This window comes from Leptopilina heterotoma, unplaced genomic scaffold (genome assembly GCF_015476425.1).
Source record: "Leptopilina heterotoma isolate Lh14 unplaced genomic scaffold, ASM1547642v1 Lhet_73, whole genome shotgun sequence".
NCBI lineage: Eukaryota > Metazoa > Arthropoda > Insecta > Hymenoptera > Figitidae > Leptopilina > Leptopilina heterotoma.
The window spans coordinates 1,775,209-1,799,206 of NW_025111169.1; the positions used below are offsets into that span (position 1 = coordinate 1,775,209).

A 23,998-nucleotide genomic window follows, 5' to 3' on the forward strand; every position below is an offset into this window, starting at 1 on the left:
TTACATGGAAATGCTGACGTTAAAACCCGTTTCATTATTTCTCACAAGAGATAAAAAGCAGTCAAACATCTTAAAAGAGATGGATACATCAAATAATACATACCTGCAACAAAAAATAACAAAAAAAAAAGATTAAAATACATTGTTTGAATTTTAAATTTCTTTTCTGAAATTCAGAAAAAAAAGTCTCAACAAATATGAATACAAAATGAGTTTGCAAACAATCTAAAAATAATTCCTATATATTGTCTGTTCGTATTGAACTTAACAAATAATTTATTAAATTTTTAACATCTTTATTCTTAAATGATAATGACTAAATAATAAAGATAAAATAATATGAAATTATAAACATATTTTTAAATATAAAAAATATTTCATACGTCATCCGGAACAAAGACCGAAATCATCCTGGGTTGTTTCTTTTTTTTCCGCACCATTTTTTTTTTCGCGTTTTTCAACCAATTCGACTACTTTGAAAATGACCACACGTTTTGGGGGGGAAATTTACGAGGTGGATTTTTTTTCCCGTTAGCTTACGGATATTTTAAAATTCGAGAAAGAGCCTTACGAGTTGACGAAACAAACTGAAAACTTAACTCGAGGCTGAGATTCAAGCAATCGTCCCTCACAAGTAAAACTTCGTCCATGTTGGGTCACAAAAGTCATCGTTTGCATGCATTTTTCATTCTGATTTATGAAAATATATGGATCCTCGATGGACTCGCGTGGCTTCCACTTCCGACGTCAATCGAACTGTCAGGTCAATTGAATTCGATGGTTCAATAGAAATTTCTTGTTTTTTTTTAAATTTTTCATTAATTTCATCCGCATTTTTAAAACAAATGCAGTGTGTGGAAACACACATGCATTTTAAATTCTTACTGAACACAATTTCCATTATTTAAATATTTATATTTTTCGAAATTATTAATATTAATTATTTACTAATATATATTTACATATTATTTATTTATTATTATTTATATAAATAGGGGAATGTAGTCAAGGTTGGCCTACTGTCTAGGTAGGCCACTCGCGTTTTTTTGTCAAGTTCACTAGCGCCACCTACGCGCATTTTTGTCGAAGCTTGTCTTAGTGAAACCTAACTTTTTGTTCAATTACATTTTCGGAAAATCGAAAATTGTGTTTTCTGTGACGTCGGTACAAAAAAAGCTCAAAAAAAGTTTTGTGCATAATGTGAAAAACCATGAATAAAAGATAAAAAACAAATTGAATCGTCAAGGCAAGTATGCAGAAAATTTGTGGGACTCATGGTTGAAAGGAAAACAAAGTAAAAAATCGAATCCCGAAACGTATTTCTTTATGGTTACAACAATTCGGTAATGTTACTTACTGTCAAGGTCGGCCACTATGTGTTTAAAATGCGCAAAGTTGAGGACGAGCTACTTCATTTGCAAAAACTGCAATTCTGTATAACTCATAATATAATTGATCATCTTATTAATATTTTTATTTAATTTTATTAATATTTTAGTGCAAAACTTTTTTTTATTTATATTTATTTTTTTATATTGTTTATTGTTATTATTTTGTTATTTCATTAAGTTACAAACTGTAAACAATAAAGAATCAATTTTCCGTAACTCCAAACATGTTATTTTATTTTTTAACGATTAATGCCCTTTGAATTTTAAAAATGGCCGACCTTGACTGTAATGGCCAACCTGGACTACAAATTTTTTTTTTTTTAAATCTTTATAACTTTTTCATTTTTAAACCTGTCAATTTACTTTGTACAGAAAAAATGTTCCTATTAAACAGGACTTTCCAACCATATACTTCAATTGTCCAAATTCATTTTTGAAAAAAAGTTATAAACAAAAGTCAAAAAGGTGGCCGACCTAGACTATGTTCCCCTATATATTTGAATATAAATGTAAATATAAATAATAAATTTTTATAAATGTCGTCACATTCATAAAAATTTATTATTTATATGTATATATTTATTTAAATAATAATAAATAAATTATAAGTACCTTTCTTCGAAAGGCGCACTTAAGAAGCAAATAACTTTAAGGTTATGTTTTTGTCATTTTTATCTTAATTAAAAGTTTATGTTTAATTGTTTAAAACTAAAATAAGTTTCTAATAATTAATTTAAACATAATGAAGACTGAAGTATCAAAAATTTGTAATTGTAATTGATTCTCTTTCTGTATTTTTACTCCAAAAATTGTAAACATAACCTAAAATTAATAATTCTTAGGTACCTTTCTTCGGAGCGCGTCACAAATAAAAAAATACATATTTAATAATAATAAAAATTTTTAATAAAAAAAAATTTAATAATAAATTAAGTTAACTTCATGCTTAATGGTAATCTTCAACACACAGAAAAGAGATATATTTTTCTCAGAGCCTACGAAATTATTTCTTTCTTTCAAATAAATAATTTAGTAGGCTCCGTTGACAAATTTACTTTTACTTAACTCAAATTATATTTGATTTAAATAAAATTTTTCTCCAGGTGTATTATACTATTAAAAAGTAAAAAAGTTTCTAATAATAGAATGATAGAATAAATTAATAGAAAATAATAATAGAATGATAATATACAATAATATTAGATTTACAATATTACACAATTTAATGAATTCCATATAATGATCTTATAGTAATTAAAAATTCAAACTTCTAAAAAATTGAATAAGGAAAAAAACTTTCACAATTGCGACAAGGTCGAATTTAATTTTTGCATCAAATACCGTATTAAAAAAAATTGTGAGAGGAAAACAGTATAATGAAAAGAAATAGACATTGCTTATTTATGTAAGCAAGAAAATTTACCAACAATAACCATCATTATAATATATATGACAAAAAATATTATATGATAATTTAGAAAAAAAAGCTACGTAAACCTGACAGAACCATATTGTCGGATCACGATGGGACCTATTGCATAATTAAGGGCTCATTTAAGGCTAATTTAATGCCCCATTGCCGAATTTCCGGCCCTTCATTTTTTTAAAAAAATGCATGGTTTTGTCAGCCTTACTTCAAGCTGGCAGAACCACCTTCAAAAATGCTTAAAATGGCGTTTTGAGACTTTTTCTATGTACGAAAAATTTCGGCTCAATTTAGGCTTCAAGTTTCCACAATCAAAATTAATTAATATTATAATTTAACAAAAAATGTGTTTTGTTTATTTATAAGACTTTTCAATCCATATACGAAGATCACTGACATAATACCAAAGTAATATTAATGAAATTTTGTAAAAAACTTCAATCCACTAATAATTTTTACTGTAAGTTTTTATGTTGTTATATAATATATTTGACGAATGATATATTGCAGTCTCTATTTGTTTAAACAATTTACTATTGTTAATTATTATCTTCTCTCTCCGTACATGTAGAGAGAAGCATTTTTTTCGTAATTTTGCAATTTATCGACCTAATTATAATATATCGAATAAAAATTATATATAAAATTATCAATTTGACAATTGTTTAAACAAATAATTGTTGCTATTTACGAATTCCTTACACAAAGTACCTAGAGACTAGCAGTTTTTATTTAAATTTTCAATCTACTAAGCTATAAGTATAGTATAACATAAAGATATTTTATGAATTTAACATCTCAGACATTATTTTAACATATAATTGTTATTGAGTCAAAACGCGTCAACCGTGAATACATTTTTTTATAGTTTTGGAAAAGTCAAAACATTTATGAAAATCTGTAGTTCACAGCAAACCAAAAAAAACACTTTTAACCATTTTTAAAAATTTTTAATATTTATACCTTTTTTTATAATAAAAATTTTTTGCATTATTTAAGAAAAAAATTAATAACTCATTACTGTTACCGACAGATTAGCTCAGTCGGATAGATGCCACGCATTGGCGGTCGTTTAAGGACCAAGGGTATAAGTATCCTTGGTTCGCGCCCACTTGGCTTGGCATTTTTCCGGCACGTGAGACAATCTGAGCGGGAGGTTTGACGTCGAGGTATAACGATGTGCACCGTCGATTATTGTCCGGTACACACCATTAGAACTCGACTGTCGATAAACCGGTTGTACTCAGAGAGGTTTTCTACAGTTTCCCTCTTCTCTGGCGAGAAAACCCATTGACGGGTGGTCCAGGCGCAATGCGAGTACTCCTAATAAAAGTCGGCTGTAGACGCAAATTAGGTTAATATATAGAAAAATTTCTAAGTAGTATGGTTATGCTAAATCCAAAAAGTATTTCTCGGAGACTCTTGTCGAAGTGCGTAAGGCCAATAGGGCAGGAGTATAAACAATAATAAAAAAAAAACTCATTACTGTTTTGCTAGAAATTAATGGCAATTTTTTTGGTAGTCATTGAATATCCACTCTTTTAAATAAACTTAATTGTGAAAAAAAATTTTTAATTTTTAATAACAATTTTATAAACAATTAGTGTTTTTTATGCTTTCTAGAGCAAGGATTTTAATGAAATTTATACTTAAGATACATTGAACCTACATCTTTATATTCCCGAAAAAAAAATTTGTATTTCCAATTACAACCGGAGATTTTGAATTTTTTGTTGCGCCGTGCGCCGTCTGCTCGTTTACCGCGGCAGACGATACACGAGCAGACGGCGCACGGCGCAACAAAAAATTCAAAATCTCCGGTTGTAATTGGAAATACAAATTTTTTTTTCGGGAATATAAAGATGTAGGTTCAATGTATCTTAAGTATAAATTTCATTAAAATCCTTGCTCTAGAAAGCATAAAAAACACTAATTGTTTATAAAATTGTTATTAAAAATTAAAAATTTTTCAAAATTTTTTTTCACAATTAAGTTTATTTAAAAGAGTGGATATTCAATGACTACCAAAAAAATTGCCATTAATTTCTAGCAAAACAGTAATGAGTTATTAATTTTTTTCTTAAATAATGCAAAAAATTCATTATTCACGGTTGACGCGTTTTGACTCATTATTTACTTATTTTTATCACTATGTACATGAAAAGATACAAATTTATTTCTAATAATCCAATTTATCATGCTGAGTATTACAGCATGAATATCATTGGTTTATAATGCAACTGCCAATCGAACAAAATATTTTCTTTCGATTAGTAGGTACCTTTCGATCCATATAGGTCATAGAATAAAATTCAACGAAAATTAAGAAAATTACAGTCGATTAAAGAGCAAATTTCATGAAAATTTTGATGATTTTTAGACACTTGACTAACTTCTACTATTTCTTCCACATGAAACAGTAACAAATTTTTAGGTTTTAATCTTTTATTGCTAGGTCTATTTCATTACTAAAATTTTGAGTTAGAACCTCGATTGGATTAAAAATGACAATTCTACAGTCAGGCTTCGAAGTGACACACTTTTCCACTTTTTTGACACTTTTTTTGGTCAAGCATACTTTTTGCTACTTATTTTGTCAAAAAGCTACTAAATGCTACTTTTTTCCAAAAAAGGTAAAAAAAAATTTACAGAATTCAAGAATTTTAGTTTTTTTTTGTGAATTTCGTAGATTTCAAAAAACCCGCCAAGTGTATTAAATTTATTATTGGACGCGTGATTACAATATATTATAATAATTACTAATAGTGGATGTTTATTAAATTACAACTTTTTAACGTTTCAAATTTTTCGTATCTAATTTTATTACTCTTTAAGGTTCTTAAAAAAATTAAAAACTAAATTTTTCACTATATAATTTAATAGTATTTTTAAGATACCTTTTTTGACTTTATAAAAGTTTCATCAAGTATAGAAAAAATCAATTAAGAATGAAAACTTAATTCTTTTGGTTATATAAATTGTTTGATTAAAAATCCAAAATAATATTTATTTAACGTGATTATTTATTAAATTATGTTTACAATCTTTATGTCAAATTTAAAAATATTAATTGTATTTTCAATAATACAGTGTTTTAACCCATTAAGGACGGGATGTACAAAATTTGTACACAATGTTTAAGGACATATTTCAATAATAAAATGCTACGAGAAAATTTTTTGAGTACACATTTCTTATGTGTCAAGAGTCCCTCTTTCGAATGGCGTGCTCAAAAAAACTAAAAAATGTTAAATAAACAATTTATTTAACAATTTATAACAAAAAACACAATTTTTAAAGAATTTTAAATTGGTTTTTTTAATTTTTTTATAGCTTAACCCTTCAGCATACCTTCTACTGTTATATATATATCGCGTCAAAAATAATTGGGCTACAAGATAGGACTATTTTGGGGATTAAATTTTTAAATGGCTGTCACAAAATGGCGACCAAAGTTACTTTTTTTAAACAATATTATAAACAAATGGAGGAAATTTTCAAAAATAGTTAAATTTGCTTGAAACTTGTCACTCGGGGGTTTTTAGGGTCGCTGATGACGAATATGACCTTATTTTTAAAAAATTCAAAATGGCGGATCCAATATGGCTGACGACAAATTGAAAAAATGATTGTATTCTCTTGAAACTTGTCACTTGGGGGTTTTTGGGGTCACTGATTACGAATATAACCTTATATTTTGAAAATTCAAAATGGCGGATCCAATATGGCGGACTTAGATTTAAAAATCATACAAATTCTCATGAAACTTCTTATTCGGGGGGTTTTTGGGTTCGCTGGTTACGAATATAACCTTAGATTTCAAAAATTCAAAATGGTGGATCCAAAATGGCGTACTAAATTGAACTACACTACCGGTCAAAATTGAGAGACCACCCATTTTCAGACGAATGAAAACTCCACGCGGTGAGAATACAATCATTTAAAACGTTTTTCGTACGCCATTTTGAATCCACCCTTTTGAATTTTTGAAAAAACGAGGTCAAATTCATCATCAGCGACCCCAAAAACCCCCGAGTGACAAGTTTCAAGCAAAGTTAAATATTTTTGAAAATTTCCTCCATTTGTTTATAATGTTGTTTAAAAAAAGTAACTTTGGTCGCCATTTTGTGACAGCCATTTAAAAATTTAATCCCCAAAATAGTCCTATCTTGTAGCCCAACTTTTTTTGACGCGATATTTATAACAGTAGAAGGTATGCTGAAGGGTTAAGCTATAAAAAAATTTAAAAAACCAATTTAAAATTCTTAAAAAATCGTGTTTTTTGTTATAAATGGTTAAATAAAGTGTTTATTTAACATTTTTTAGTTTTTTTGAGCACGCCATTCGAAAGAGGGACTCTTGAAACATAAGAAATGTGTACTCAAAAAATTTTCTCTAAGCATTTTATTATTGAAATATATCCTTAAACATTGTGTACAAATTTTGTACATCCCGTCCTTAATGGGTTAAGTCGGTTGTTCAATAATAAAAAAATCATTTATAAAGATTTAAGATCTATCTAGAAAAAAAATTATAATTTTTTTTATTGGAATTAAATTGCTCATAATTAATTATTGTACAAAATTATGGCTATGTGGATTCTAAAATTTAAAAAATTTATATGACTAAAAACAATCCATTTTTTCCATTTTGATAGTTGTTATTAGTAAATTACTAAAAAATGTTTACGTTTCATTTTTAAAAATTAGATGGCTGATAAAAAGTTATTGATAGTTTTTTAAAAAATAATAAGGAGAAAGAAGGTGTCAATTTAACTTCTCAAAATTATGAGCCTGTTATTAAAAAACAAATTCTTATGAAAGATCTCATTTAAGTATTATTAACAATTACATTTCATTATGTAAATAAAACTTTCTAATGTAAAATATCGACAAAAAAGCTATTATATTTTCATGTTTTATGTTTATAAATCAAAATTTAAAAAAAATGTTGTGAATTCCTATTTTTAGTATTTTTTTTCTTTCAATGTTTTGGACAACAACATATATTCACTTAATTTTCTTACTTAAAAAACTAATTTTACTTCATTTTTAATATGCTACTTTTTGCTACTTTTTTTCAATTTAGAAGACACTTTTTTCTTCCAAAATGCTACTTTTTCACACTTTTTTTGACCTGCTACTAGACTTCGAAGCCTGTACAGTAGATTTAGTGAACAAAACTACTTTTGTTAATTTTTAGTATCCCCCTCAACATTTGCAGCAAAACTTAAAACAATAAATTTAAAGTTAAGTTAAGGGTTACTAAAAAGTTTCTAAAATCACTAATCAAGGGTTTCTGAAATCTCTGATTTCGAAATTAAAATGGCGGATAAAAATGGCGGACAAGTTTTTAAAAATAGATCGAATTCGTCTCAAATTCGCTACTCGGGGATTTCGGGGTCGCTGGTTACGAATCCGATGTCAGATTTTGAATATTTAAAATGGTGGATTCAATAAGGGAGTGTGGGGCAAACCAGCCTTACCTACGGCTTTTTTACTCTTGTGACTAAACGAATCAACCGATTTCATTTTTCGATGGCTTGTTTGAAAGGTCATTTAATTGCGCAACTTTTTCCCAGAGACACCTATACTTTATCTTTTGTTGTTTAGTTGCTGTGTTAACTTTAAAAAATTTTGCAAACGGTCCGGTTTGCCCCACCCCCTGGGGTAAACTGGCCACCTACGTTTTTTATCTATAATATTGCATTTTTATAATCTACAATAACAACAAACATAAAGAATCATGTGAACAATGGTTGTAATAATCCACTCTATTATATTAAGTTAGAGAACGACCGACCGACCGACTCACACCTCTTTCTATCTGTCTAACATCTATTAGAATACTTCACTCACACACATGTCCAAAAAACATTTACCCATGTATGTACACATACACGCTAAACACATACATGTCCTGTCACGCATGCGCAGTAGTATTCCATGAATGTCACGCATGCGCAGTAGTGTTCTGTCAATGTTACGCATGCGCAGTAGTGTTTTATCAATGTCACACATGCATAGTAGTATTCTATCAATGTCACACATGCAAAGTAGTATTCTATCAGTGTCACGCATGCGCAGTAGTGTTCTATCAATGTTACGCATGCGCAGTAGTGTTCTATCAGTGTCACGCATGCGCAGTAGTGTTCTATCAATGTCACACATGCGCAGTAGAGTTCTATCAATGTCACGCATGCGCAGTAGTGTTCTATCAATGTCACGCATGCGCAGTAGTGTTCTATCAATGTTATGCATGTGCAGTAGTGTTCTATCAATGTTACGCATGCGCAGTAGTGTTCTATCAATGTTACGCATGCGCAGTAGTGTTCTATCAATGTTACGCATGCGCAGTAGTGTTCTATCAATGTCACGCATGCGCAGTAGTGTTCTATCAATGTTATGCATGTGCAGTAGTGTTCTATCAATGTTACGCATGCGCAGTAGTGTTCTAGCAATGTTACGCATGCGCAGTAGTGTTCTATCAATGTCAGGAATGCGCAGTAGTGTTCTATGAATATCAGGCATGCGCAGTAGTGTTCTATGAATATCAAGCATGCGCTCAAAACACCCACACATGTATACTCACACATATACACTAATCACTAATTACATACACATGTATACTGACTCATATGCAGATATAAAGTTATAAACTCCTACATATACACAAATCACATATGTATATAGATTTAATAAACGATTGATAATATAAATTGTTGAATTTTTTAAGGTTCGTTGATGCACGTAGTGTCTATTGAAATTTTTTTAAATATACGTAAATACCTCACCCGCTAATGCTGCGCTGTCTGTGTTGTAAGAGAACTTATTTATTTACTTATTTATTAAATTTGTTTGACAGAAATCAAAAATAATTTTTTAGATGGATAATCAGTGAAAAATGACTTATATAACTGTAAGTGTAATTTTCAACTGACTTTTAGTAAAATTATTTGTTTGACAGAAATTTACAATAATAAATAAATCACAATAAAATAACAATCAATGAAGAATGACTGATATTTTAGTACTTTTCAACTGATTTACAGTAAAATTCCACTGATTATGAATCCAAAGTCACTTTTTAAAAATACAAAATGGCGAATCCAGGATAGCGGACGAAAATGAAAGATTTAGTAAGAGATTACATGAGAAAGTAATTTCTCATTCCAATTTTTTATACTCTTATTCCCTCTTAGACTATATAAATACTCTTGTTTAAGGTATTTGTCGCGCGACTGGTCACTGTCAAGAGTTTGTATCCGTTGACTGTACTTATGAAACGATTATGAATGCGAGTTTCCGAAAAACTTTTGCGGACGTACAGTTTGACACACAGATGTTCTCAAAGTATATTCATAACCTCTCGCATGAAAAACGATCGTGGCAACGTCGCAAGTTTGGCGTATGGCCGTCTTTAAAATTTCGCGCCAAAAGTAGCAGACAAGCTGTAGTATTTAACAAGCGCTATTGCCACTTTTACAAATTCACCTGTCATTTACAGTAAATGTTAAAATAATTTTTCAAGTTTGATGTTAAATATCTTTTAAACAAAACGGTGAAAAATTTTCATTTTTTTTATAAAAGTTCATTTTGGTTCAATAAATAAAACTTTAGTTTTTCTAAAAAATCTGTCGATTAGTATAAGTGCAAAAATTAAAAATCTGTGGTTTTCATATGGTTTTCCTATACCGTACATGTTAAAAATCGAAACTTTGATTTCATTTTTTGAGACTTACAGACGGTCAATTTTATTTTAATAGGCCTTATTTTGTAGATAAATATCCAAAGAATAATTATGTGAAATTTAAAAAAATTCTGTCGAAAACGAATTTACGCGACAAATACCTTAAGCTGATGAATGGGATAACTTGTGTTGAGTCCCAAAGTGTTCAGCTATGAAACTTCTAATACAGTCAACTCTATGAATAGTGCCGCTATCAATAGTGCCACTTCTCCTCTTTCTCGCTCGAGCTCTATCCCCACTTTAGCGACTCTAGCACGGCTTCTGAATTTCGAGTTTCCTCTAAGAGAGAAATATACAAACAGTGGGGGTACTACAGTTCCAAGAAAAGTCGTAAACGCTGTGCAATTTTGCGGCACTATTCATAGAGTTGACTGTACTATAGTGTGTACCTGTCACATATTATTCTATAAAGGAGTACTATACTGACTGCATAAATCATTTTTCCATTTTTCTCCGTGTAATTAAATTTGTTAAAGAATTTCATTAGAAACTTTTTAACAAATAGAATTTTCAAAGTATTTTAATTAAATAATTGATTAATAATTGAATATTATAAAGAGTTAAATTCTAATGTATTCATGTTTCTTACTGCAAAGATTAATAATTAAAATTTTTATTAGTTAATTTAAAAAAATATACATACTTAAAATTGTTTAATAAAATTGAACTTTCGCAAATTTTTTTTTTAAATCTGAAAAATAAGATTGTTGTTATTTTTCAATTCTATTGTTTCAAGATAATTTACTTTTTCTAAACAAATAATTGAAATTTTTTGAAATAATTGAAATTCCTTTACATTTTTTGAAAAATAATTGAATTCTTTTAAAGAATTTTATTTAAATTTTTCGAAAATAATCAAGGGAAGTTAGTGACCGTAATTATAATTTTATTTTTAAAATTTAAAGTCCCTTTTACAGTTTTAAAGCAATTTTTTGCTTCTAAAAATATTATTGAACTTCTCTTAAATTTTTATAATTTTAAATTTCTGATTAAATGTTTATTACTTATTAAGTAAATAATTAATTATTAATGATTATTATTTTCAAAAATTTTAATAAAATTCTTCACAAGAATTAAATTATTTTCATAAATAATAGCATTCTTTGGAAGGATTCAATTGCTTTTATAAATAGTAAAATTTTTTGCAGAAATTCACTTATTATCAATATAATTCTAATAAAATTAAAAAATCAAATTTTCAATTATAATTATAAAAAGACAAGATTATTTTTAAATAATTAAAAAAATTCTTTGTTTAATTCAATTATTTTCCAAGTTTTCAATTAAAATTATTGAAAAAAACATTTTCAAAAAACTTAAAGATTTATTTATTTTCGAAATCAAATTTAAATTTAAATTTGATGAGAAAAAAAACCGGGAAAAAATTTGGACATAACCGGGAAAATCCGGGAAATAACCGGGAATTTTGTTGAACGAAAATACTAGATACCCTGGGCCCACAATTTTCAGTAGTTTCCCTGAATCAGACTTCTCTGAATTAGGGAAGTAAAACCAAAAGACAAAGTTTAAAACAATAATGTAGATCAAAATTTCTTTTGATTTTAATCAAATTTCAATTAGGTATTAAAACATAGAAAAAGCGAAATATTTTTAGAAAATGGGAAACTAATTAGCAAAACAAATAAAGTATGGGACAATTTATCACTAGAATAAATTAGATAATCGCCGAATAATAAACAAAAAATGTTTGAAAACTTTTTACTCTCTAAAACTGAATCAGTGAAATTTGACTGATTTTCAGTGACTCTATTCTCGCGATTTGAATCAGTGAAATTTCACTGAAGATCAGTTAAAAATGATTGAAATTTCAGTCATTTTTCACTGATTGGCCAATTAAAAAAAACTGAAATTTTCAATATGTGTGACAGAAATTTTCAGTAGTTTTTTAATTGGCGAATCAGTGGAAAATGACTGAAATTTCAGTTATTTTTAACTGCACAGGAAAAAAAAAGTCTGACTCCGTTTACACCTTAAATTCAGCCCATGTATTTCACATAAGTCTGTCCTTGTTTAATGGGGCTGACTCCGTTTACACCTTAAATTCAGCCTCGAAAACAGGCTAAAAGTAAAACTTTTTTTTTAGTGTGTGATTTTCAGTGAAATTTCACTGATTCAAATCGCGAGAATAGAGTCACTGATTCTCAGTGGAATTTCACTGATTCAGATTTAGAGAGTATAAATTTCTTCTTTAAAAAACAATTATTTTCTAGAATGTTCAATTAAGATTTTTTTCTGAAATTATTTTTACTATTCTTAAAAAATCATTCAAGATTGAAATTATTTAGATACAAAAATAAAATTTTGTATCATAATTTTAACTGTAAATCTTTATTTTTTAAAGTAATTAAAGTCAATTATTGAAAATATATAACCAAAAATGTTGAAAATAATTAATTTAAACAAAATTGCAAAAAATTTTTTGTTAGTTTTTAAAAACATTTTAGAAAGACAATAGATTTTTTAATTATATAGAATACAAAAATTTTCCAAATAATTGAATTTTAGTAAAATAATTTAAAAATCAATGAACTTTCAAAATTATCAGGCCTCGGATCTACTTTGAGGAGAAAAAAAGTTGCTTTAGTCGATTAAAAATACGAACAAAGTCGAAAAATTAGTTTATTTAATTCATATGAAGTAATGTAACAAGAATTTTATTTTTTAAATAATTTTTGAAAGTTCATAGGTTTCTAATTTATACAATAACAATTTTGTACAATTAAAAAAAATTAATTTTTTTTAATTTTAATAACAAATTTTGAACTTGATTGTTTTCTCCAAAGGGTTAAAAATATTTCTAAAAAATTTTAATGTTATTTTTTTTGTACGAATTTAAATTTTCGGAAACATGTAATTGAAATTATTGAAAATAATTGAATTTTAAAAAATTACAAGGAAAAAATTCTATATGTATGTATTACTTTTTTCAAAAATATTTTATTTTAATATAATTTTTAGAAGCTAATTTTTATTCATTTTCATAATTTATAAATTTACACATGAAGATTTGTCATTGAAATTTTTGAGAATTCAATTATTTTCAAAATTTGCAATTAAAACTCCTCAAAAGTTGATTGTCAAAAATTATAAAAAAATACTTGGAAAAATTAGATATTTTCAGTTAAATTTTACAAAATTTCAATTATTAAAAATTTGTTAATTGTTTATTTAAAAAATTTAATTAGAAAAATCATTCAAAAATAATTTTTGAAAGATTTGTCTATAGTTATACTTTTTACACTATAAAAATCGGAATAAATTGCATTTTATACCAAAAATACTGTTTTTGTGACAAAACTTGGAAAAGAAGTCGAAAAAGTCGCAATTTTTTAAGAAAAGTCGAAAAAAGTCGCATTTTTTGAAAATAGTCGAAAAAGTCGTAATATCTTAGGCCTAAATTATTTAAAAATCATTAAATTTTTAACTAAAATTTTGAAAATATTAACCCTAGAAGGAGTAACTGGGGTTTAAAATACGTCTCAAAACTTAAAAAATTATTTTTTCGTTTTCAAATCCTAACCATTATTTAATTTTTTTTTTAATTTATGAAAAAATGAATAAAACCATTGCTTTTCTTACTAAAAAGTAAAAAACCATTAAAATTCACTAGGTACCATTAATTGACTTTACGTCAAATAGTAACCTTTCAAAACGAGATTCAAGTTTGGATTCAGCGACCTCGAAAACCTCCGAGTAGGCATTTTCAGACAGATTCGTTAACCTAAAAATTTTTTTGGGCGCTATTTTGAATTTTGAATTTTCGACAACGGATTTAAAATCAGCGACCCCGAAAACCCCCGAGTAAGCATTTTTAGCCAGATTCGTTAACTTTTAAATGACTTTTATCGATGGCCCTATAGAGCCCATGGACATACAGGGCACGACATTTTTATGACTTTATAGAGCTCAGTGACAGTGAAGGGGTTAAATTCAAACACTTGAGTGAATTCCAGTACTCGATTAAATTAGAGCACCCTGAAAACCTCCCGGTACAAAATTTCAAGCAAATCCTGATTTAAAATTTTTTTTGTCCGCCATATTGAATACGCCATTTTGAATTTTGATTTTAGATTCATAATTAATTAATTATGGACCCTGAAAAACCTTTAGATACCAAAAATGGTAGAAATTAAATTAATTAAAATAATTCGGAATTTAAAGAGTTACCCAGGCGGAAATTTCCAACCGGCGCGGATCCTAGCCCGTACTGACGCCGGTGTAACTGTACTGGCTCGGAACCGCCTGCCAACCGAATGTGAACGGGCATTCTACCGAATAGTGACTAGGCCAGGAGCGCGCTGGCAACCGGCTCGGAACTGGCATTCTACCGCCCGCTGACCGGCCGGGAGAAGCCGTTCCGTGTATAATTCAACCGGCTGGGACCTGGCACTCTACCGACCGTGGATCTTTCATTTCCTAGCCAGATGTGCGCTGGCAATGCTGGCATTCTACCGACTGACAACCGGGTCGGATCCAAATGATAATTTCAACAAATATCAATAAAAAAATAATAATTAATTGCAAAAGATAAATACTGATGACAATTCATTGACAGTTCACTTTACACATTTTTTTATACACTTAAACGCAATTTTTTATTACATAGACATTTGAAAAATCCTAACGCTTGGGGTACGAACCTACGCCTAACCGAATATTTACGCACCGAAATCTCGCACGCTAACCACTATGCTACGCTCGCATGGGACTCTCAAATCTTAAATACTCTCAAGTGTCACAAGCTGAAATAAAACTTGTAGAATTACTACGCGTCAATGATACCGCCATATTTTCAATACTTAATTGAATGTATATTTAGGACTATTTCAATATTTCGTTAAAAAAGAAACTTGTTATATTTTTATTATTATATAATACATATATTGAATAATTGTTTTTCAATATAATAATATTGAACGTAATAATATTAATAATTTTAATTAATATCTCAATAATAATAAATTTATTATTATTAAGATATTATTAATTAACATTAATATTATTGAGAATTAATAATAAATTATCAATATTAATATTAATTAATAATATATCAATAACCATAAATTTATTATTATTGAGATATTAATTAAAATTATTAATATCATTACCTTCAATATTATTATATTGAGAAACAATTATTCAATTATTATTGAGATATTATTAATTAATAATATATAATATTAATTAATAACGAATTTTTCTAATTATTTAATTTTTAAAAAAGTCTCAATAAATAATTACTTAATATATTGATTAGATTCATTTATTAATAATTATTTTCTAAAATAATGCAATTACTTGTAATAATTATATAATTTATAATGTGACAATAAATGACGAGATCCGCAGTCGGATCCGCCCCAGTACCGAGCCAGTACAGACTCAACATATCCGTCATTCTTCCGACGCCGCAGAAGAATAAGATCCGCCGGCGGAAGAAATCCAGTACCGAGCCGGTACTGACAATAGTGGGAAGACGGTTCCGACAGTCGGAGCATAATCTGTACCGCGCCGGTTGCTTTTTCAGATCCGAATCGGTACAGACCGTCGGTACTTGCGGTCTGTACGGGCGCGGATCCCAGCCGGTTGTAAACTCCGACGTTGGTCCGACTTTTCCGCCTGGGTAATGAAAAACAAGGACAAAGGACAAAGTCTCTCTGCCCTTTTTAGATTTTTTGTTAAATTATAATATTAATTAATTTTGATTGTGGAAACTTGAAGCCTAAATTGAGCCGAAATTTTTCGTACATAGAAAAAGTCTCAAAACGCCATTTTAAGCATTTTTGAAGGTGGTTCTGCCAGCTTGAAGTAAGGCTGACAAAACCATGCATTTTTTTAAAAAAATGAAGGGCCGGAAATTCGGCAATGGGGCATTAAATTAGCCCTAAATGAGCCCTTAATTATGCAATAGGTCCCATCGTGATCCGACAATATGGTTCTGTCAGGTTTACGTAGCTAGAAAAAAAAGACGTTTGATTTAAGATTAATTATAAATTTTATTCCTTGAACTATAATAAGAAAAACGGTGTTTATTCTCTTTATACTTTTTTCAAACTGTTCAATACTTTTTTAATCGACTATAATTAACAAATTTTGTCACTTATTTATTTTTTAAAAGTAATTTTCTTATCTAACTTTAAAATTTGACTTAATTTGTTGTAATCATTTGAAAATTGAATTAAATAAGGTAATTAAAATACCGTCGAGTGATAAATTTAATTAATACTAAAAATCTAATTGTTGAATTATTTTTTTTTTAATTTTATTAATTTCATAGAATTAGATTAATATGATTTAATATTTTATTAATATAATTTAATATTTTATTAATATAATTTAATATTTTATTAATATTTAAATGAACGAAGAAATTTTTGTTACTTCTATTAATTTGTATTTTACAATAAATAAAAAATCAACAATAACGTTTAAACATTTCTTTAATAAGAATAATAATAAACTATGCTAACTAGTTGTTAATAAGTTTTAAAGATTGTTTATTATTTTGTACAAAAGAGCTTTGCTCCCGTGAATTTGAATAAATAAATATTATTTTGTTTATTAAAAAAATTGTCAACTAAATAAATGTTTTATTTACTTACTTTCCATTTAAGTATAATTTTTAAAAATATCTAAATAGAAAGTATGTTTTGTTGATTTGAATGTTCAAAACTTTAGTTACATAAATTTTACTATTTTATTATTATTTATTATCAATTTATAATAATTATTGAAATATAGTAGTGATAGTAATTATTAAAATAAAAGTAAAAATTAAGAAAAATTTTACCGTATTGTTATAATGCAAAATTTTATTTTTATAAACTAATTGTATATTGTGAATGTGTATAACGTTTGTGAAAAATATGGTGAAGCAGTACAAGGTTGACCATTAATGGTGTATTGAGGTCTTATACAAACCAAGTAATGCAATACACTGGTCCAATGTACATGTCTTCCAGATAAATAATAAATTTAATAAATAAAAAAAAAATTTCAACAACAATGACTATATTTTTAAAAAATATTATCAAACACGATTGTAATATTATCCGAAATGTCTGCACTGATTATTGTAAATTTAGACCTTTTCATTTTAAAAATAATTTTAATTCTTTTATATATATTTTTTCATTTATTTTTATTTCTTATATTTATTTTTATTTATTTTCACAAAAAAATTCAAAAATTCACAAAAAAATTATTATTTATTTATTTTTTTATTTTTTTTTCTCATTTTCTTTTCTTTTTATTATTGTAGATATTTCTATTTTTAATTGCTGCTAATAAACAAAACATTGACTATTTTTAAAAGTTTTCTATTTCTTAACTCGACGAATTACAATTATTATTTTAATTAATATTATTTTTAATTTTTTTACATTTATAAATTATATCAGTTATAAAAAGAGATTTTTTATTAAAAATTGCAAAGTTATGATAATTATTATTTAACTATAAAATTTGTTATGAATTTCATTAAAACTTTAAATATTCAAATAAACAAAAACTACTTTTTGTTTAAACAGTTTTAAGAATTACTATCAAAAAATGAAAAATAATGTAAATTAAATATTTACCTAGTTGTAAATTAATTTTTTAATGCACAATATTTTTAATAAAATACAAATAAACATTAAAATATATTTCGTCCGAAACCGAAACGTATGGACTATGAATAAATAATAAAAAAAAATATTAAAATATATTAAAGAAACTTTAAAAATAATATAATCATTCATTTGAACTATTACTATTTATTTCAGCCCAAGTGCTAAAATATAGATATTATTAATTTGATATCCATTCCAAATAAGGAAATTTTTTTTATTAATTATTATTGTATTTAATTTAAATCTTATAGTAAAGTAATAATAATTTAAGAATAAAATAAAAATTATATTTTAAAAAATTTTTAATTTACAATTTTAGTAAAATTTTAGGTGTTCAAGAAAGAATAATTTGGCTCCAAATTGAAGGTTAATTGAAAAAAAGAAGAAAAGAAACAACAACGAAATTACATACCACCACTTCTATAGTGAATTTCCTAAAAAAATTACCCACACATTTTTATGTTTATTGTTATCTTCCTTGTATACGCAATTTCGGAAATATTTGAAACTGTGTCATGTCGAGAGCTTGTTATTGTATTCGGAATTCCGCATTCTTTGTAATAATTAAGCTTCACTTTTTAGCAAATAAATAAGTTAAGATTTAGTTCAGAGGAGTAAAAATAAAAACACTAATGGAAGAAACGATATTTTTAATTCTTATTCTTCTGAATTGAATATTACGACTTTTGCAATTTGAATATTTTTTTCTTTTCTCCCAAATATAAATTTAGAATTTTCGTTTCGGGTTCGAAACAATACTAAAAATTCGGTATCATATCGATTTAAAAAAAAGACAGAAAACTCACAGGTGGGAGGAAGAAAAAGTGACATAATGACAATTGAACATTATTGACACCTAAAAAAAGAGCGAAGAAGTGATGAAACAAATTTCTCGTTACTACTTTCACAAAACAAGTGGCTCAATAACATTATATGGAATTAGTTATAACCGATGCTTGGCTGTTGAACATTGTACGCTTGGCTGATGTTTAGATGGTAATTTATGCGCATTATTATGATCCTACAATTTCAAAGCAACGACTACTGTATATAAAGAGCGAAGCTCTAATTAAACTCCATTGCTTCAAAGAATTACTTCATTCTTCTTTTCTATATACACTTCAGACAATTAATTTTCTTTCACTTTCAATCTATTTATTATCAAAACTAATTCATCTGCAATTTCTGATCTTCAATTATTTTTTTTTACACTTGCTCCAATTTCTCTATTATATTAATTTTTTCTTGTCTTACTTTTTGGGAAAAAAATATACAACAGAAAGAAAGGATTCTATATTTAAAAAAAATAAAACTGTAGCATTTTTAATCAGTTGAGATAAGAAAAAAAGTTAAGGCAAGTAAACAGCTGCTGATTTTTATCAGTTTCAGTATTACAGGGGAAAAAAAATATGTAATGGTAATTACTACTTGTTGTGTAATAAATTTAAGAAAAATAACTAATTTGATATAGAAGAGGAAGTGTAAAATTTAAACATAGTAATTTCAAATTAACAATAGAAGAATAAAGATCGAATTAAAGTAAAACTAAAAAATTAATGTTCCTGCTGTTTCGAACTGTTTTTGAAATGTTCTGCTGTTTGAAATGAACGAAGATATTTTAAAGTTAAAAGTATTAAAAATAACTAATTAGTAATTAATTTTTGAAGCAACAAAAACAGTCGAGACTTTACTAACATTCTCTCCCTGCCTCCGGGAAAGACGTACTTTCCACCCTCTTTATAGGTAAGAAATGATGTACTTTCGGTGCGTGTGTTAGAAAAAAATATTTTCTCTCATAGTTTTGAACCTCAAAAATTTTAGAGTTAAATAAAAATTACGCGAAATTAAAAAATTCTATTACTTCTATTGTTGGGTTAATTGATGAAACTTAACGAAAATAATATAATAATAAAAATGCTAAAATAAATTTAATAGTAAATTTCAGTATATTTTAAAAAAAAATTATTTTCTTCTAATCTTTAAATACTGTATGAGAAAGACCGACACGTGTCACACTCTTGTCAAGTGCAGGTATACACATGAGAACCTCTCGGCACTTTGCCAATTTGAAAACACGTACATTCTTCTCATACCTAAGTTTTATGATGATAAATACAATAACTTTCATTATCTTCCTTTGTTTATAATTTGTATCTTTAAATATTTTACTAAATATACACTTCCTAATTTATTAATATCATTAGTTTATTATAAATCCTAAATCTAAATTAAAGTAAAAAGTCGTCCTACAATATTTAGGTTATTATTAAAAAGTTTCTATAGTAATTCTTGTTTCTTAAATTTTTTACTATTTCAATAAACTAAATTTATTTTTACTGACGTTTAGTGAACGAATCGGTCCTATTTAATAAGTGAAAAATAAATAGTTGAATTAGTTACAAATTTTTTTAATTATTTTATCATTTTACGCCTAAAAGTGAATTTTATTGATTTTCTAAATTTGAATTAGTAAAAATATTTACTAATTAAAATTAATGACTAACTTTTTGGTTTTTGAATTAGTAAATTATCCAATTTCAAAAATTTCAAATTTAAACCTTTTCAAATTGAACAAATCATAATAATTGAAGATAACCGACTGAAAAAGTTAATATTTTATTATTATAAGAATATTGTTACTGTAATTTCTTCGAAATTATTTTTATCATTTCAATTCAATTAAAATTTTCTAGAATTTTTAAACTAAAATTCTACTTTAAATCAATAACATCAACTATTATTCAATTAAACATTTTTAAAAAAATTAATTCTACAGAATTGTTAGTTAAAAGTACAAAAAGTCGAAAAATAATAATTTAATTCTACGAGAGATCAATTAATTAAATAAAAAAATAAATAATATTGAATGTTTCTTAAAATTTAATTTTTACGAAGAATTGTATTAACTTTGGAAAATATTTAATTTCTTTTAAAGAATTTAATTAAAATTTTAATAAAATTTATTATATTAAAGAATTTTATAACAATTTTTAAAAATAATTGAAAACGTTTTGAAGAATTTTATTAAATTTTTAAAAAATAATTGAATTCTTGAGATGAATTTAAATAATAATTTTTGAAAACAATTGAATTCATGAGAAGAATTTTATTAAAATTTTTTAAAATAATTGACTTCTTGAGAAGAGTTTTTAAAAAATATTTACAATAATTTAATTTTTGAGAGGAATTTCCTTATCTATTTATAAAAAATAATTGAATTCTTGACGAAATTTTTAAAAAAATTTTTGAAAATAATTTAATTTCTGCAAAGTATTTTATTAATTTTCAAAAGAAATTGAATCCTTGTGATGAATTTTGATATTTATCAAAATAATTGAATTTTGGAAAAGAATTTTATTAAAATTCCTTAGAATAATTGATTTTATGGGAAGAATTTATGCGATTTTGTTGTTTATCAAGATAATTGAATTCTTTTGCAAAATTACTTAAAAATTTTTGAAAATAATTGAATTCTTTCCTCAAGTTTTAATTAAATTTTTTAATGATAATTGCATTTTTCAAGGAATTTATTTAAAATTGTATTAAAAATATTTGAAATTCTATGATATGATGAAAATAATTGAATTCGTAAATGAAATTTTATTATTTATGAAAATAATTGAATCTTTTCGTAGAATTGTATCAAAAAGTCTTTTCTATAATTAAATCTGTTGATAAATTTTATGAAAATAGTAAATATTAAAAATTATTAAATTGCAAAAAACTTTTGAAAGTAATTGAACTTTTGCAAAGATTTTTATAAATTTTTTAAAATAATTGAATTTTCGTCGAAAAATTTTGCTATTTGTAAAGGTAATTGAATTCTTGACGTGATATTCGTGAAAATTTGTTAAAATAATTGAATTTCTTAGAAGAATTTCATTACTTTTGAAAATAATTGAATTCTTGGGATGAATATTGTAACTTATGAAAATAAATAAATAATTGAATTTTGTAAAGAATTTTATTAAAATTTCTAAAAATTATTGCATTTCTGTGAAGAATTTTGTTATTTATCAAAATGAAATTGCATTGGAACTTTTGTAATAATTAAATAATATTAAAAAATTCATTTTTGTTAGAAATAGAAAAAATTTTTGAAGGTGTTGTATTAGTACTATTTATTAGTGAAATTTACAAATTGAATGACTTTCTTCTTTTGGATTAGTAAAATTTACTAATAAAACCAAAAAGTCAGTAACTAATTCAAATTAGTAAACATTTTTAGTTTTTACTAATTCAAGTTTAGAAAGATTTTTACAGTTTTATTTAATATTCAAATTTATTTTTCTTTAAAATTTTATAATAATAATAAAGTGTCATACATTGAATAAAAATTTACTAATTATAAAGAAGGCTTAATTTGCATTTTTGATTTTTAATGTAGTCGCAGTGATTATGGAAAATAAATATTGGAAAAATAAACTTTAGTAAAGTTCACAACGTTTTAACGATTTAAAATGTTTTTTTTATAGAAATGTTGTTATTAGAAAAATAAAAAATGTTTTTGTATAGAAACTTTCATAAATTTTTAATTCAAAAATTTTTTTTTACAAAATTCTTTATCAATTATTTTAGAAAAGATATTTAAACAAACAGTTTATTATTTTTTGCGTGAAAAATATATCTTTTTTTCTTTCAATTATTGAACATAAACGTTCTGAACTTGTTTCTAAATATGAAAAAATTTTCTGTACAAAAATATTTTTTTTGTATAACAATGTAATCTGCGTATTAAAAAATGTAATGTTTAATAAATATTTAATTGTAAATAAGGTAGTAAACTTTCACTGTAAAAATAAGTAAAACTACTTTACAAATTTGAATTACTCTCTAAATTTTAATTAATAAAAACCTAAATGTTTACCAATTTGAAATAGCGACTGAATTTTTGCTTTTGAATCAGTAAATTTTGCCAAAAAATTAGTAGAAATGAGTATTTTTTTAGTAAAATTTACTAATTTAAAAGCAAAAAGTCAGAATAAAAAAGAAGCGTAGAGGACAACTTTTTACTATAATTCAGACTTGAAGTATAAACAAATTATAAATTTTCTGCGTTAGAAAATAAGGAGAAACATTACATAAAATAGAGAAAACATTTGTGTGTGAAAAAAACAACAACAAGACAATTATAAACAATGTTGGTATTTAAAAACAATTAATTGTTTATATATAGTTTAGAAGAAAATCATGGAAATTTGAAACAATCATTTCGAAATGTAAATCTATTTGATATACATACACGTTTAATGCATAGAAATCTAAAACAACATGCGACACTAACTCAATATAATAAACGTGCTGCATAAATTGATTGTGATTCATATAAATGTATAAAAAAAATGTTTGAGGCATTGATAAAACGATACGTGACATCGATAAGCTACTGATGCCAAGGCCATCAACTCCTAGAGTTATTGCAATGGTAAATGGAAAAAAATTATAATCATCATATGCATGCGTTCATTACCAGAATTTTAACTTTTAATGTTATTTCGACAGAATTTCCCTAAAATTTTGAACGTTCAAATAAACGAAATTTTATTCAATTTCAATATTTTCCAATATTTTTTCAATTCAATTTTCAAATATGAAAAATAATGTATTGATAATTATTTTTATTGATATTTTTGCTGTATATAAATGTAAATTAAAAATTTATTTTGCCTAAGTTAGGAAAGAATTCAACAAACAATCCCAACAAAAGTTAATCTAATTCCATTATACGTCGAATTTTAAATGAAGAAAAACAAATCAAATTTAAATTAATTTTAGTAGAAACGTAAAGAATTTTTTTT

The 23,998-nt window shown here is 25.8% G+C and overlaps 1 protein-coding gene across 3 annotated transcripts in view; it reads right to left on the bottom strand.

Moving 5' to 3' along the window:
- LOC122510763 (segmentation protein cap'n'collar) overlaps positions 1-23,998 on the bottom strand; it is a 212,821-nt gene that overhangs the window by 169,989 nt on the left and 18,834 nt on the right. The window contains exon 1 of one of the 3 annotated variants that reach the window (XM_043625645.1): positions 384-587. The exons of the other annotated variants lie outside the window; for them this stretch is intronic. Coding sequence (XP_043481580.1) covers positions 384-440 — 57 coding nt within the window. The 5' untranslated portion in view covers positions 441-587. Of the gene's footprint in view, positions 1-383; positions 588-23,998 lie in introns of those variants that run through there. 3 annotated transcript variants of the gene reach the window in all.